Raw genomic sequence first — 16,026 nt, forward strand, 5'->3', positions numbered from 1 at the left:
TCCCAGACATAAAAGGAAGTCTTGGAACCTCAAAGATGTCATCACTTTATGTTTTGAGTCTGTGGTGACGAAATGAAAGAAACAGGCAGTTGGGGGCAAAATCTCAACCACAACCACTGTTAGAATTTCCTGTATATGTTTACTGTGTTAAGTGGATGACTTTGAGTCTTTGATGGAATTTATTTTAAAAGCAGTTATTTAAAAAACAATTTTGTACATATTCTAAGGCTGAAATGAGAATTATAATTGAATGTCATCTGCATAGAAACGAGTAGCACCATTAAACCAATGATCTGTCTAAGGGGAAGCATGTACAAGGCAAACAAAATGGGGACCCAGAACGAAACCCTGGGGCACACCAGAAGACCAAGCTCCAGATCTGGAAAGCTACCGTCAGGGAGGTGAGATCAAATTTGCTACAGGTTTGATCCACCGATTATGATTCATAATGTATAGCGTGTAGTATTGACTAGAATTTTGAGATTACCTGACCTCACAAAAAGTATTTTTTCAACAATACCTTGAGACTTCCCAACTTTTTCGACTTGTGTCCACTTAAAACAGCAATGTCTTCTATGACCCCTCGTTATAGGTTATACAATTTATTAACCTATGAGTGATTTTCATAATTCAGATTGTTTAATTTGAGTTTTTAAGTCTCACAAGGGATGAAACTATTCCCCATTTGACAAGAAAATAGCAATGATTAAAGAAAAGTCTGAAAAATTAATGTTTGTAATTTTGTGTTGCAGATAGGGCTGTCCTGAATACAATTTTTTGGGCACAAAGTAGAAAGTGAAATGGTGTATCATTTAATGTGTTGATATTCGAACTTTGTAAATTTTTTGCACTCTATAAAGCAAACATTGGTCTGTAATTTATGTTATAGCTTTTTTTTCTGTTTTTGATTGTAAGTCACAACCCTGCTAAAACCAAAGGGCGGAGACAAGCTGTCATGACATGAGTGATGCAAAGAAAATAAACTGTCATAATGGAATTTGTCATTTCTTGTAGCGTGTGGGTGTGTCTGTGTCAGTGTGAGTGGGTGTTGATGAGCGAACTAATGCAGTATATAAAGACCATGTTACCAGTAAAAAGTATTTTGAAAAGTAGCATCTTGCTATTTGTAAGTGGTTTGTTTAACAAGAACCACTGAACAGCAAATCACTGACTACTGACAGTATGGATTTCACACTCAATGGACTTCTAAGGCACTATGGTAAATATCTTTATAATATTTAATTCTACATAGCATTATTATTTTGATGTATCTAATAATGCAGATTAGTATTTAGCCGCTTAGGTTAAATGTCCAAAACGTTGTACCTTGCATAATGCTGACAAATCAAATTTTATTTTTTATATTAATTATGTTACAAGCAAGCATTTGTACAGACTTTTGTGTGCATTTATTTGTTTTAGTAATGTGAATGTGTAGGCCTATATATTTGGATACCAGGGGAGACTGATCCTCCCAAATTTAATGTCTTCTTGTAGTTTTTGCAGCGTACTCTTTACAGGTTAACTACCCCTCTCCTACCTTTAAAAGACTACACTCTAAAAAGTATAGCCTTGTCGAAGGAAATACCTTCAGTGATGTTGAAGGATTTCCATTTTTACTCAGAATACAGAACATGTGAAAGCAAACAAGCAATACTCCGAACACATAGCTATTAGAGGCATTATTAAATACATCAATATTTGCTAAATCTTGTTAAATTCACAATGAGCTTACATCCGATTAATGCTTTAAGCTCTCTTTAGGCACAACCATTATTGGCTTTTGACCCCTTAAAAGGAACTAATGTGATGAGAAATCCATCCCTAAAAGAAGCAGAATTATTTTTGTCTTATATTCTGTGTTACATTTTGAGTCATCTGTAAACACATGATCTTTTCATAGCACTTGTCTTGATGCTCCTGGAAGTCCAGGGGAAACCAGTGATTACTACTCCTACTCCCACCAGCTGTGACTTTGACTGCATCAAGCCTCTCACAGACGTATTGAGATATGAAGCAAATCAGACACTGAATGAATATGTAAGTACCACCCAATGATTTATGACATAACATCTGAGTTAAAGCTGAAGTAGGTAGAATTGTAGCAAATATGACTTAAAAAGTTATTTTTATAAAACGGTCACTATATCCTGACAGTAGTGCATGAGACAGGTAATCTGAAAGAAATCATGTGCCTCTATGTCCTCCGGTGTCCTCCGGTGCTCTCTCTCTCTGTGATTGGTCAAAGTCTCCCATCACGGGCTAGATTTTTTAAAGCCTGAAAACAGAGCCATGAGGAGGTGCAGAAGTCTAGTTACTGTATCTCTCAGAACACTTGAATTACAATATGCTGAAGGTTATTATGGAATTTTTGCCCAATGATGCCAAAATCACTCTGCCTACTGCGGGTTTAACACTGTAGGGTTGTTGCCTACTACAACAAGTTTAACTGATATCTTTGTACCAATATTGTTATTGTTTTTATGTACATTTCGCTGTATACACTTATTTATTTCTGTCTGAAATAACTGAGTAAGATGGACTTTAATTTTCTATTTCATGTAAATTTAACTTTATTGTCAGTTTAACTTCTTCCACTCCCAAAAGTCCTTCTGACTTGTGCTAATTTGTAAAAAGGAAATCATATCAACATACTGTCTCTGCACTTTTTAAGGTGAATTCATTCACAATCTTTTTTACAGATAAAATTTCACGGACCCATGCCTGGTTCGGTTCAAAACGATGTTCCTAAGCCAACAATATCTGGTATCACCATTTCTGAGAAGCTGCAGGACATCTACATCAAGAATGTGCTTTTTTGTTTGCACATTTCAAAGGTAGAAGAATATCACAATACTTTTTCTAATTGGAGCAACAATTCGTCTTTTGCGAAGCGCCTGTTACACTTCAAGAAAAACCTCTGCAACCATAAATATAAAATACAGGAACACCTCAAAAACATCGACTCTTTGCCGATAACACCAGCCCCACCACTGTTTTCCCACAGTCATGGCTATGCCAAAAAAGAACATGGATGGGGTGTCATAGTCAACCTGAAGGACTGGCTTGAACGGGTGTCACAGGTACTTACAGAGGCAAATAAATTGTGTGACAAATCAAAGCAGGGATGTAAGGGGCACTCCTGAGAAGTCTGAGAAAATTACTTTGATGATGTCACCTGGTATCATAGACCGTATATCAGAATCAGGTTTATTTTGCCAAGTACATACATGAATTTGACTCCGGTTTTATGCAGCTCTTTCAATGTACTTACACAGAATAGAAATAACAGCTAGGAACAACAATGTCCAACGATAAAACAAGAATACAATAATAAAAAGTAAAAATAAAATGTATTGTAAAGATGGACGACGAGACAGTTCCCCAAAAGTGAAGCCAAAACATCTTGATTGCCCCCTTGTGGCTGGCTGCAGTATAGGTCATAAATCCCACCCCCTCCATGTTAGCGGATGGAACATGGGCCAAACTAGAAAGTCAAAGTACACGTCAAATAAATTTTTCCCAAATATGGTTTCTGTCATCTTAGGTAGTTCATGTCACGCTGATGTGTGTTCAAGTGTTAAATTTTTCTGAGAAGTTTGGTTTTAATTAGTTATTTGATGTTATAAAAAGGAGGGTGAGACGTCATGATTGACAAATGTGAGTCTCTTTTGCTGACAAGCTGAAGCCGTGCTCGGCTCGCGATTTGTTTCGGGAGGGAAAATCAGTGTAGTGTGCATCATTATGACTCACGCAGCTGCCCATGAGAGCACAGCCACGTTTCCATTGAAAATAATTGCCTTGCTTTGCACAATGTTCATTTTGTTATTGTTATTTATGTATATTTATTTGTTTTAAACAGGAATTAATGTTAATTAAATCTATGGCCAGCATACTGCGATGTATCTTAAATTAGGATTATTTATATTTTTTTCATTGAATATGTATTTATTTTCTTAAAGGAACAGTGTGTAGCATTTAAGGGAATCTACTGGCAGAAATTTAATATTATATTGTAATATAAAATAATATATATTTATTAATTAGTAATTTATTAGTTAGGTGACATAACGCATATTCTTGTTTGTTTTATTTATTCCTCTGTGATGTCGGTGTAGATAATCAGCTCTATCAGTGGTAGTGAGAACAGGTTTGCATCATTAGGTCCTCTCAGCAGTGAGGGATTGGGCAGTACCAAGTTATGGAAGGAAGGGTACAACCATTCTGTGGTAAATGGCATTTTGTTAAAGATAGTTTACTCATGGATGTGTTTGTGTGCCCACAGGTCATTTGTGATGTTAAGAGTAACTTGTAACTGTTTAGTAATGCTATGTTTATTATTTTGTATGTTTTTATGCCTTGTATGTATTTAGCTCAACCATATGCTGACCTGAGCAGGTGGTATGTTCCAGTGAGGCTGAGAATGTAAAAGACCATTCAGTCAATGGGAAAGACTATTTTGACAATTTTAGCCGTTGTTCTTTTTTTCTTTTCTTAAGCTTGAATTTATCTTTTATTTATTTTTTTGAATTTCACAGTGTACATGTTTGCCTCTGTTTCATTAATACTTTTGTTATTAAATGACACTTTTTTTGCACTTTCTCCTGCCTGCCGGTCTGCTTCTTCAACATCTCCTTTAAAGGGGACATATCCTGAACAATATCCTGTCTCCTACAAAATTACCATACAACTAAACTGCATTTTAATTATGGTTCGAGGGATTACGGCCACAGCTTTAAACAGTTTCAAACAAAACAAAAAACACACCAAAACTTCGGGGTTAGTTTTAGTAAAAAAAAAAACATCATGGTTTGGCTAAAAATGTTTGTTACGTGTTTAACTATACAGGCGTAAATTGAAATAAGTGAACGTTGACTTTTAGTTTCACACGGGACACTAACAGTGGTCACCTGTGTTTGTTTGACCCATCCACCACCCCGACCTCCTCATTACGTGAACCTCCGCGGACTATCATTGAAAACTTTTTTGTGATACGTCAAAAACAAACATAATCTGCGACAAAATACGTTTCCCTAGAAACGTAATTCACAATGCGTAATTTTTGGGAGACAGGGCTGCATGAAAACACTCACTTTTTCAGTGCTTTTGCACAAACATTTGGATATCTGGAGTGCCTACCAACCCACAAACTGAAATAAAACAACAGTGAGTTTTTTTGTGGGCTGTCTAGATCAGAAATCATGTGATTCAACAAGCCAATCAGATTAGGCTCCCCCTCTATGTCACCCACAGCTTGAGAACTGTGAAAAAAAAGTTCTTTGGCTCAAGTTTTTAAACATTAAAGGCTGTAAACATGTTCTAGTAAAAACCCAAAATAAAGGTATGAACCTGAAAATGAGCATGATATATCCCCTTCAAAATGTTTCAATGCCACACAACATCTATTTTACATGGGGTGGTAACACTACAAAGCATTTTACATTTACATAAGTTAGGGTAAATAAACATGTTGATATATATATTCCATATAAAGTAGAAGCCATAACATCAGTCTCTGTTGCTCTGTTGTAAAGTTATTTTGTAACTGTAATGACTATTTCTAATGACTTAAATCATGATACTCTGACTAAACCTAATAAAGCAGATTCTGTAATAATGAGAATAATGAGTTTGCTTTTTATTTATTTTTCATAACAACAAAAACAAAACTCTTAATCAACTTTCATGCCAAGGATCGGATCACTTATCATCAGCATGCAGTATCAACCAACTCAAACCAGTATGCAGAGTTAGAAAATACAGGTGGAGGATTAAATGGAACTGAACCGGGTTGACATGAAAGGATATTGTCGAGCGTGGTTAGCGTCACATCTACGCACAGGAAGTATTGCGTCAGGGGGATCAGAGAGGTAATGAATCAATCATAACATAAACATGTCATCACAAAAATAAGTGAGAAACATCTGACGTATATTAAAGGAAGTTGTTTAACCTGAAATGATGTAAAGATGACATGGTTGTTTATCTTAAACAATAATCGCTTCTACAGAATACAAATTCACTGTTGTGTGTGGGTCATGCAAGGTGAATGAAATCCAGCTATAACAAACCTATAAACAAACCAAAATCATTTCCCAAATCAAAGTTCTGCCGGATAATTCACTTAAATTTGACCCAAGGAAACAATTGATTTTTCTCTTTCAGTTATTTACACTGGAAAGTTATCAGTTTTCATCAAATGAGTAAACCTTCGTGTGTTCAATACAAATCATCTTCATCAGTGATTTGCAGCATTTCCTTAAGTGGAAGTGACAAAAAGGTGTTGACCTTGTCATAGAGACCCAATCTTGGTTGGTTTGTGGCTTTACTTTTTTTCATAAAAGGATACGGCTTAGAAAGAGATAGGGGGAAGTTTATCTTTGCGTTCACACGCCTCCTTTGAGAGGTTTGCAAATATAAAAATGATCTTGTGTGATTGTGATTGCATTAGGAATCAGTCCTTGTCATATTTGAAAACTTGAGAGCGGAGTCAAAATGAAATACGGAGCAGGTACAGTATGACACTTTCTTCATTCATTCATCGATGTGTGTCAGAAAGCAAGAAATTATTCAGTGGCGTAATGTAACGGAATAATACTTTGTTACAGTACTTAAGTATTTTTTTGGGAGTATCTGTACTTAACTTGAGTTTTTAAATTTCTGTCAACTTTCACTTTTACTCCACTACATTTACTAAATAAAATGTGTACTTTTACTCAGATACATTTCCCCTAAGCATCCTCAGTACTCGTTACTATTTCATTACTATTGCAGGCAAATGGGTTTTGTGAATCAATGGTCCTTGCTTGCAAGTTATTTCATTCACGTGATGGGCAAGTGCAAACAAAATGCTTTCAAAGGCGTAGTTAAGTTTTGATTTCTGCTCAAGTCCAGGGAGACCGCATGTTTTTTTAAGGTGGTGTACAATAAGGAAGGAATAAACTTAAAAATAAATCTCGAAATCCTTGTTCTTTTATTAACAGCACTTACTTGTACTTTAACTTTCAATACTTAAGTACAATTACTATCAGAAAATTACTTATAGTAAAGTAAAGACTCTTACTCAAGTAATATTCTAATAGGTGACTTTAACTTCTACTAAAGTTATTTTCTGGTTAGATATCTGTACCTTTAATCAAGTGTGGCTCTTTTGGTACTTCATCCATCACTGCAATTCTTTCAAACTTTCAGAATCATGTGACTGATTTAAACAGTTGTGATTGTGCATTTGCAGGTTTTCAGGTTTTGACAGTGATGTGCACTTGGATGCTGATTCTGATGATGCAAAGCTCGGATGCAGGTCATATACCAAAGAAACGTGCTGCTGGTGTTTCATGCAAACCGAAAGAGCTGACAGCCCTCACCAAACGTGAGGTTGAAGAGAGCTTGAAAGGTTTTGTAAGTAACATAATACTGTGGGTCTCTGCCAAATGTCCGAATATGGTGTCTATGTCACAGTCTTCATCACACTGAAATTTCTGCCTCAAGTTTGGACATCAGTTTCAGTAACAGAATGATGAGCAGAGAAAGTCTTCTTTCTGTTGCTGTGAAGCAGCTTTCAATCACTGTAGAAAATGCATGTGTAATTATTTAACCAAATGATTAGTGCAAGCATTAGTGTCATCACAGTTACATTATTGTTCAGGGATTTGGTGCAGGTGCAGCTTTGCTTTGAATTGAGCATTGCTCTTCACCACCCATATTGGACGACAAGACTTGGTTGGCTTGGTTACGTGTAAAAAGCAGGATGCGTTTGACTTTAGATGTTATGGAGATGCATTGTTATAGATTAAACTAAATATAAATTCAATCTGTAGAAACGAAAATGAACTGTAGCTGTAAAGATAAATGTAGTAAATGTAAATTAATGAAGTACAATTTGATTAACACAATATTATCATACGTGTATTGTTAACATGATATCAGTATTTCATTTTTTAAATATCACAGTTATTGTAAATGCCGGTATATCGCGACATACCTAATATGAATATTAAATTACATTTCCGTGTTTGGGATGAGCCACATTTGTCTTTAGTCAGTGCTCCTGCCTGTGTAAATGCGTTGATCTCCAACATTTGTCTTAATGACATTTGTACATTGACATGCACCAGTAAACACAAATGCTAGCTTTTAAAACCATCACTTTTATTAACTCTACAGACACATTTCTTGTTTGACAGAGAGTTTAGTGGAACATTTGTGATACAGTGAGATTGCAGACTTCATATTTCATGTGATGAGCAAAATAAATCTTCAAATTAAATTCACTATTGGTCTTCTCTTGCAGAATAAAGCCAATGGGGAGCACCTCGGCACTTGGTCCCCCGGCTTCCCTGAGCTCCAGGTCCACGACGACTCTACTCTCAATGGGTCAAAGGTCCAGTGCAGCCTCCTCTTCATGGGTAAGGGCCTGCAGAAAATCCTGGAGGACCAGCAGAACAACCTCAACCCCACAGATGTTTCACTTCACGAGAAGCTCAGGAACGCCATCTCCAGTGTCAACAATCTCGTAGTTTGTGCCAAGCATATTCAGGGAGGGGAATGCTCCCCGGAGCCATCCCCACCCATAATGCCCACGAGTGCATTTGAGAAAAAGCAGTGGAGTCACACTCTGTTGAAGACAGCCAGGGACTATCTGGACTGGCTGGAACGTAAGTTTGTGGTCCGCATTTCAAAGGTTAAAGGGAAAAATAAGACAAAAGGTGAAACTCCTGAGGCAACACTTCAGAAGTACTTGGAGGGGAGCGGATACCTCTTGTAATCTCAGTTTGGGATGCAGACACGGTTACAGTTTAAGGCAGCTTTTCTTTAATAGTGAAGGATGTTCTCAAGATTTGTTCATGCTTATTTGCAATGCGTGTTGACATTTTCATACTGTGTTTGAATGAATGGATGAATTTAATGCAATTTCCACAAGTGGTAACACTTTATAATAAGGGTACAAATCATATACTTAAGTAATGCTTAACTAAAACTTTATTAGAATTGTCATATTCATACAGATACATGCATTTAACCCATCCTAAGTATTTAGGCGCAGTGGGCTGCTGTAAAGATATGTAACCAAATTCCTCCTGGATATAAAAGTTTATTTCAGGAGAATGCATTTGCTCAGCCTAAAAAAAAGCTCCATATTCCTATGAGAATAGACCCAAAGGTATTTTTGACAGATTTACAACATAGTGGGTGGAACATGAGTTGTTTAAAAATAAGAAAAAGGTATTTGTGTTGTTGAAACCTTAGAAATTACTTTAGTATATGATTTGTACCCTTATTATAAAGTGTTTTTTACAGACAGCCTTATGTAGATGAAATAGTTGATTGATGACAATTTTAGCATTTTTTCAACTGTTTATAGAAGTAGTATGACATTTTGGGAAGTATGCATTTTCACTTTCTTGCTGAGAGTTGGATGAGAAGATCAGACTGGTATCAATCTTATCATCCAATTCAACATTTTCCCAAAATGCCAAACTGTTCCTCTAAAAGCTTTATCAGAAATGGCTTTGTTCAAATAAACTCAGACATCGCTCCCATGTGACCGTAATTAATCAACTTGCCAAAAAGGCAAATTAAAAGGGGCTCTAATACATTTCCTAATTACCACAGTTTGTTTTCTCAGCCTTCACAATGATTAATTGTTATGCTCTGGCCGTCTATCCCTTGTGAGCAGGCAGCGTTGCCTGAGGTAGAAAGAGATGCTGATAAGAATCACCTACAGAGAGCCACCAGTTTGGACTCCAATCACTGTATTGAAATGTGTGGACAGATGGACGGAGCACGGTGAGGCAGATAAGTCTGTCACACTCCCATCAATGTGATGCAAGAGAACAACAACACTGTAACAAAGATTAATGTGGGCCCCGTCATCCTCAAATTAAATCATCAATTAATATTCAATTAGAAAAGCTTCAAATGATTCTACATGATGTTGAAAATCAGCAAAGTTCCTTAAATTTGACATACTCTGGAGAACATGGATGTTTTTAATAATTGTACATACTTTCCTACCACTGTTGAGGATACTCAAATTATTTTTATTTTTTTTACAATTTCTTTGTTTTTTAAATGCTTTGACTTCTGTTTGTTCCATTAATGCAATTTTTTTGCTAATAAAAATAAAAATGACTGCTTGATCATGTAGTACAGCACTATTTCCTTTTCTCTAGCACATTAAACCCATACGTTTTCTTCAGTAACCTTTAAAAAACATGATTTTCTTTGGGTCTTTGAACTGCTCTTTACACCCGTAACATAACAGTTCAGAAAAATAAAATTTCGACAGTCACCACTCCTAAAAATCAGAAACTATAACCCATTTAATTTCACAGTCACTTTATTAAATAGCAGTTTCATATGCATGCACTACACACAGACGTAATGACATTCTTTGCTGTTTTGTTTTTTTAAGATTCAACAAAATGTGAAACAGCTGATGCCTTCTTTTAAAAATGAAGCCTATTTAATGACATGACCCAGTTTGAAGATGAGCTGCCTGCTATATGTAGACCTGATGATCATCACGGATGAATGTATGAAGCGTTCTATGCACTTATGAAGTGTAAATAATCAAATCACATACAGAATTTGTCCATTTTGAGGTTGGTCTTGGATCTCTTTGCCACTAATAATGCAAAATAGTCCAAGACAGCAGTTCATTTGCAGAGAGTCTCTTCTCCAAGCACCTTTAGGTGTCCGAACAGGGACGCATTTGCTGGCCAGCTGTATTTCCTAAATCTGAGAAGTCAAATGCTCATACAGGAAGCAGCTCCGGAGGACTCTCTCCATAGCAGTACTTTGCTTGAGGGTTTCGGTAGGTGTTTTCATGTTGAACACTCTGCATGAGAAAAAGAATAAACATGTTAATAAATTAAAGTATATTTTTGTAATAACGCAAATATAATGTTTTCTGCTGAATGAGCCAATTGAATACATTTACAAAGAAATTAAGTGTGAAGCTTTTGTCACCTAAAACAATAGAGCATTTGAATGTTCATGGGTGGTTCATTTTTGAAAGGCAAACCAGGAATGTAATAAAATCAAACATTCATTCAGCTCCATGAACCATAAAACGCAGATTTTAGGAATTTGTCTGATGCTCTTATTGAAAGCAACTGACAATAAAAAAAAGTTAAATTCTGAGCAGTTTCTATTGATTAGAGCAAGGTCAAAGTCAGGGCAGAATGAATGTGAGTGTAGATTTTAAATCATAAAGAGAACAAACAAAATGAGTTGTTGCAACTTTTTGACGTTCAGGAAACTGAAGAGACAATCGCAATGAGTCATAGTGAAACATTGATGAAAAGTCTTCTATCTAGATTAGACTGTCCAACAAACACACAGATGAAAATTATATGAGTGAAATATTGACTTTGTCGTGGTGTGTTTATGTTTGTGTGGGAGAATCATTTTCACTAGTTAGTTTCAAAATGACTACAAAAATTGAACGGATACGTTTTAGACTAATTCTGTATTTAAAAAGAAAGGGTTGTGGTATGTCAAGAGTTGAACGTTTTCATTTCATAACGTACTTGTGAAGAGGTCCTACACTTGGCCAGGCACAGCTCAAAGTGATCCTCCACAGCAGTGAAGAGATTCTGGAAACCTTCAGCTGCACGATTCAGGAAGCGCTCAAGGAGAGGTTGCTGAAGAAGAGCATACAGATAAGAAAGAGAGTGAACATGTGTAAGACACACTTAGTACAGATTTGAATCTGTTCAACATGTTCTTTCTGCACCTCATGGTCACTGGTATGTTTAAAATGCAAAGTCAATATTCAACTTTGAGAGATATTATATCTTGCATTTAAGGATCATCCATTAGAATGTATGCACGCAGCAGTCTCGCAAGATGCAGCATGTAGATGACAGTAATAACCCAAAGCCCTGAGCATCCTTGATGTGACAGATTACCTTATCGGGCTGGAGGCAGCAAGACACGCAATACTCATAGATGCTACAGCAGCCGTTGGCCAGGCAGCTTTTACAAATGTACTGTCTGGAGCTGGGAGCATTGACGTTACAGCAGCCGTTAACCAGCAAATCTTTTCTCTCGCAGACGTAACCTGTAAAACATTAACACAGATAACAATATATACGTTGATTAGAGCCAACAAATCAGTCTCAAGGAGCTGTCGTGTTATCATTCACTGTATGGCGGTGAGTAACGGCTGCATCACTCACCAAGTTCGTCTGTGAGCAGCGTCTTGCCCTGGATGGAGTTTCTGCACTGAGTGATCTGTCGGCTGCTGTTGCCGAGGTTGAAACGGACTTTCCAGGGGATGCGATGGTCTGAATCTCTAACCTCTAAGAGTGTGCGGTCCCGTATGGTCCGCTCCTCCTGCAAAATTCACACAGGAGAAGGTCATGAAATGCCTTCGAAAACACAACTCGACAAAGTTCAGAATAGGGTCAGACAACTTCATGAGATATAAAGTGAGAAAATACAGGAGGGAATTTTTTTCCGATAAAAAAACTCTTGAGTTGATGTTGAGAACTAAAAATGTTTTTCTCTATAACCATTTTTTCATTGAACAAAAGAAGACAAAGTTCTCACGTTAGATATTGTCTTAACAAAACAGCTGTCCAAGTACAAGACCTATGCGTTGAAAGTAGTAGTAGAACGTTTCAAACTTCAATCAGATAGAGCTGGACAAATTAGCTAATATGTCAATGGAAAAAAAAATATCAGCAATATAATCTATTAATCTCGGAAGTAATCTTTTAAGCAAACATGCATGTGTATACAGTGCCGTGAAAAAGTTTTTGCCCCCTTCCTGATTTCTTATTTTTTTGCATATCTGTCACACTTAAATGTTTCAGATCATTAAACTAATTTTAATGTAAGACAAAGATAACCCAAGTAAACATAAAATGCAGTTTTTAAATAATAATTTCATTTATTAAGGGAAAAAAGCTATCCAAACCTACCTGTCCCTATGTGAAAAAGTAATTGCCCCCCCTTGTTAAATCATGAATTAACTGTGATCAACCACATGTTTTGGAAAGCTGAGTTCAATTTCACTAGCCAATCACTGTTCAATCAAGAAATCACTTAAATAGAACCTGTCTGTCAAAGTTAAGTAGGCTAAAAGATCTCAAAAAGCAGCACATCATGCCGTGATCGAAAGAAATTCAAGAACAGATGAGAAACAAAGTCATTGACATCTATCAGTCTGGAAAGGGTTACAAAGCCATTTCTAAGGCTTTGGGACTCCAGCAAACCACAGTGAGAGCCATTATCCACAAATGGAGAAAGCTTGGAACAGTGGTGAACCTTCCCAGGATTGGCCGGCCTATCAAAATTACTCCAAGAGCGCATCGACGACTCATCCAGGAGGTCACAAAAGAACCCAGAACAACATCTAAAGAACTGCAGGCCTCACTTGCCTCCATTAAGGTCAGTGTTCACGATTCAACAATTAGAAAGAGACTGGGCAAAAATGGCATCCATGGGAGAGTTCCAAGGCGAAAACCACTGCTGACCAAAAAGAACACAAAGGCTCATCTCACTTTTGCCAAAAACCATCTTGATGATCCCCAAGACTTTTGGGGAAATATTCTGTGGACTGATGAGGCAAAAGTTGAACTTTTTGGAAGGTGTGAGTCCCGTTACATCTGGCGTAAAACTAACACAGCATTTCATAAAAAGAACATCATACCAACAGTCAAATATGGTGGTGGTAGTGTGATGGTCTGGGGCTGCTTTGCTGCTTCAGGACCTGGACGACTTGCCATAATTGATGGAACCATGAATTCTGCTCTCTACCAGAAAATCCTGAAGGAGAATGTCCGGCCATCAGTTCGTGACCTCAAGCTCAAGCGCACTTGGGTTATGCAGTAGGACAATGTTCCGAAACACACCAGCAAGTCCACCTCTGAATGGCTTAAAAAACCCAAAATGAAGGTTTTGGAGTGGCCTACTCAAAGTCCGGACTTAAATCCGATTGAGATGCTGTGGCATGACCTTAAACAGGCCGTTCATGCTTGAAAACCCTCCAGTGTGGCTGAATTAAAACAATTCTGCAAAGACGAGTGGGCCAAAATTCCTCCACAGCGATGTGAAAGACTCATTGCCAGTTATCGCAAATGCTTGATTGCAGTTATTGCCGCCAAGGGTCGCGCAACCAGTTATTAGGTTTAGGGGGCAATTACTTTTTCACATAGGACCAGGTAGGTTTGGATATCTTTTTTCCCCTAATAAATGAAATCATCATTTAAAAACTGCATTTTGTGTTTACTTGGGTTATCTTTGTCTAATATAAAAATTTGTTTGATGATCTGAAACATTTAAGTGTGACAAATATGCAAAAAAATAAGAAATCAGGAAGGGGGCAAATACTTTTTCACGGCACTGTATATGCCAGGATTTATATGTATATGTAGTATATTATCATTCTTAAGTGTATATGGTATTTATTTGTCCTCTAACTTTTTAACTTAACCTTTTTTACTTTATTGTTTTTTTACTACACTGTATCACCAAGTTAAATTCCTGTATAAATTGTACATTTGGCGAATTAAGCGATTCTGATGCAGAAAATTCACTAGTTCCAACTTCTCAACTTTCTGCTTTTTTTAGTCATCTGTGATAGAACACTGAATATCTTTGGATTTTCGATTATTGATTAGACAAAACAAGTAACTTAAATATGTAATTTAGGGCTGTAAGCAATTGTGAGTGACTGCAATGGTTCAGGAGATAGAGCGTCCACATATTTTTGCAATATTTCACATTACTATACCATTTCATATCTTAGGCGTAATTCATACTGTGCAATATTTTCAGGTGGAATTTAATTTCATTCTCACTGTGCAATATCATTTTCCATTTGTGTAATTTTGTTAATAGTCTCTTTATTGTCAATACTGTATATACTGCTCCTATTTTTATACTTCCTTCTATTTAAATGGTTCATATTTTGTCACACTTTGTTTAGCTCTTTTTTACTGTGTTAGCTGATGCATCTTGTTTTTTGCACTATCCCCTTTGCTGCTGTACACTGCGGGACTAATAAAAGAATATCTTATCTTATCTTGTGTATTATATTGAAGGCACTATTTCAAGTTAATAATGAGCAGGACTGCTTTATGGCAATATTGGGTTTACAGGATTTTTGCACCACATGTGCAGGAGCACCTAGATCTGTCAGGTGATTTCTTCTATGACACAAAAACAGACTTTCCCCCCATCTCATTATTTCATAAATCTCAATTGAATTTATAAACACTGTCCTCTTTGTAACATAAAAATCACACATAACCAAGGATCTTATCCTGATTTGCCCACAACCTGGAGCAGAAAATACCCACCATCTGATGTAGTGTAGTGAGTTTTTCTGTACCTGTTTGAGTGTGCTGGTGAGAAAGTAGATGAGAGACAGTCCGAAGACAACTCCCAGCACCCAGCGCTTCCTCAGGAGCCTCCTTAGCACCATCATAGCATGGCTTGACAGTGACAGTCCAAACCATCAAAACCTCCAGACGGGTATCGATCCCCTTGACTGACGTATGTAGTCAGGTAACGATGTGTATCTAGGTGATGATGACTGGTTTAGCTAAACTGTTAGTTTGCAAGTAGATTGTACAGAACAAGAGATTATTTTCAACATTAGCTAACCCATGTTGCAGGTTTAAGATACAGTACTGACTGATTATGCTAAACGGAGTAATGTTAAATACAAAACAGCTCAATAACAATATTTCACCATAAAAAGCATGCTTTGTTAGTTAGCCTGCTAGTTAGCTTAGCATTAGCTTTCTGGTTATATTTAAGCTAAACACTGACAACAAATATATAAGATGCAGCCTAGTGACGCATTTAAGTCTCCTTAGAAGAAAACGATTCTGTAACGTGCAACATTACGTCTAAAAAAGCAGGAATTGTGATGTTTATCCAGAGAAATATGATATCAACCATCCAAGCAAAACAACATTTCCAACCCGGATGTGTTGTTTGTTGGAAAGAGGACGCTGATTGGTGGTTGGTGGGTATCCTCCAATCAGAGGGCGCTGATTGGTGGTT

The 16,026-nt window shown here is 36.9% G+C and overlaps 2 protein-coding genes across 3 annotated transcripts; one reads left to right on the forward strand and one right to left on the reverse strand.

Moving 5' to 3' along the window:
- Positions 1 to 6,244: 6,244 nt before the first annotated feature.
- On the forward strand, positions 6,245 to 10,025 carry LOC119493042. The gene is made up of 3 exons (XM_037778035.1): positions 6,245 to 6,511; positions 7,235 to 7,398; positions 8,291 to 10,025. Exons 1-3 carry the CDS (start codon positions 6,496 to 6,498, stop codon positions 8,762 to 8,764), a joined length of 654 nt encoding a protein of 217 aa, XP_037633963.1. The 5' UTR covers positions 6,245 to 6,495; the 3' UTR covers positions 8,765 to 10,025.
- A 296-nt stretch (positions 10,026 to 10,321) lies between these two features.
- spring1 (SREBF pathway regulator in golgi 1) lies at positions 10,322 to 15,977 on the reverse strand. Of its 2 annotated transcripts, XM_037778037.1 has the most exons (6): positions 15,868 to 15,977; positions 15,347 to 15,536; positions 12,186 to 12,342; positions 11,916 to 12,067; positions 11,535 to 11,648; positions 10,322 to 10,840 (listed from the first exon to the last, which is right to left on the reverse strand). In XM_037778037.1, exons 2-6 carry the CDS (start codon positions 15,440 to 15,442, stop codon positions 10,757 to 10,759), a joined length of 603 nt encoding a protein of 200 aa, XP_037633965.1. In that variant the 5' UTR covers positions 15,443 to 15,536; positions 15,868 to 15,977; the 3' UTR covers positions 10,322 to 10,756. The 2 variants fall into 2 exon arrangements, with proteins under 2 accessions (XP_037633965.1, XP_037633964.1); XM_037778036.1 differs by having other exon boundaries at positions 15,347 to 15,964.
- Positions 15,978 to 16,026: the final 49 nt, after the last annotated feature.

The sequence above is a fragment of the Sebastes umbrosus genome, chromosome 8 (assembly GCF_015220745.1).
Source record: "Sebastes umbrosus isolate fSebUmb1 chromosome 8, fSebUmb1.pri, whole genome shotgun sequence".
NCBI classification, from domain to species: Eukaryota; Metazoa; Chordata; class Actinopteri; order Perciformes; family Sebastidae; genus Sebastes; species Sebastes umbrosus.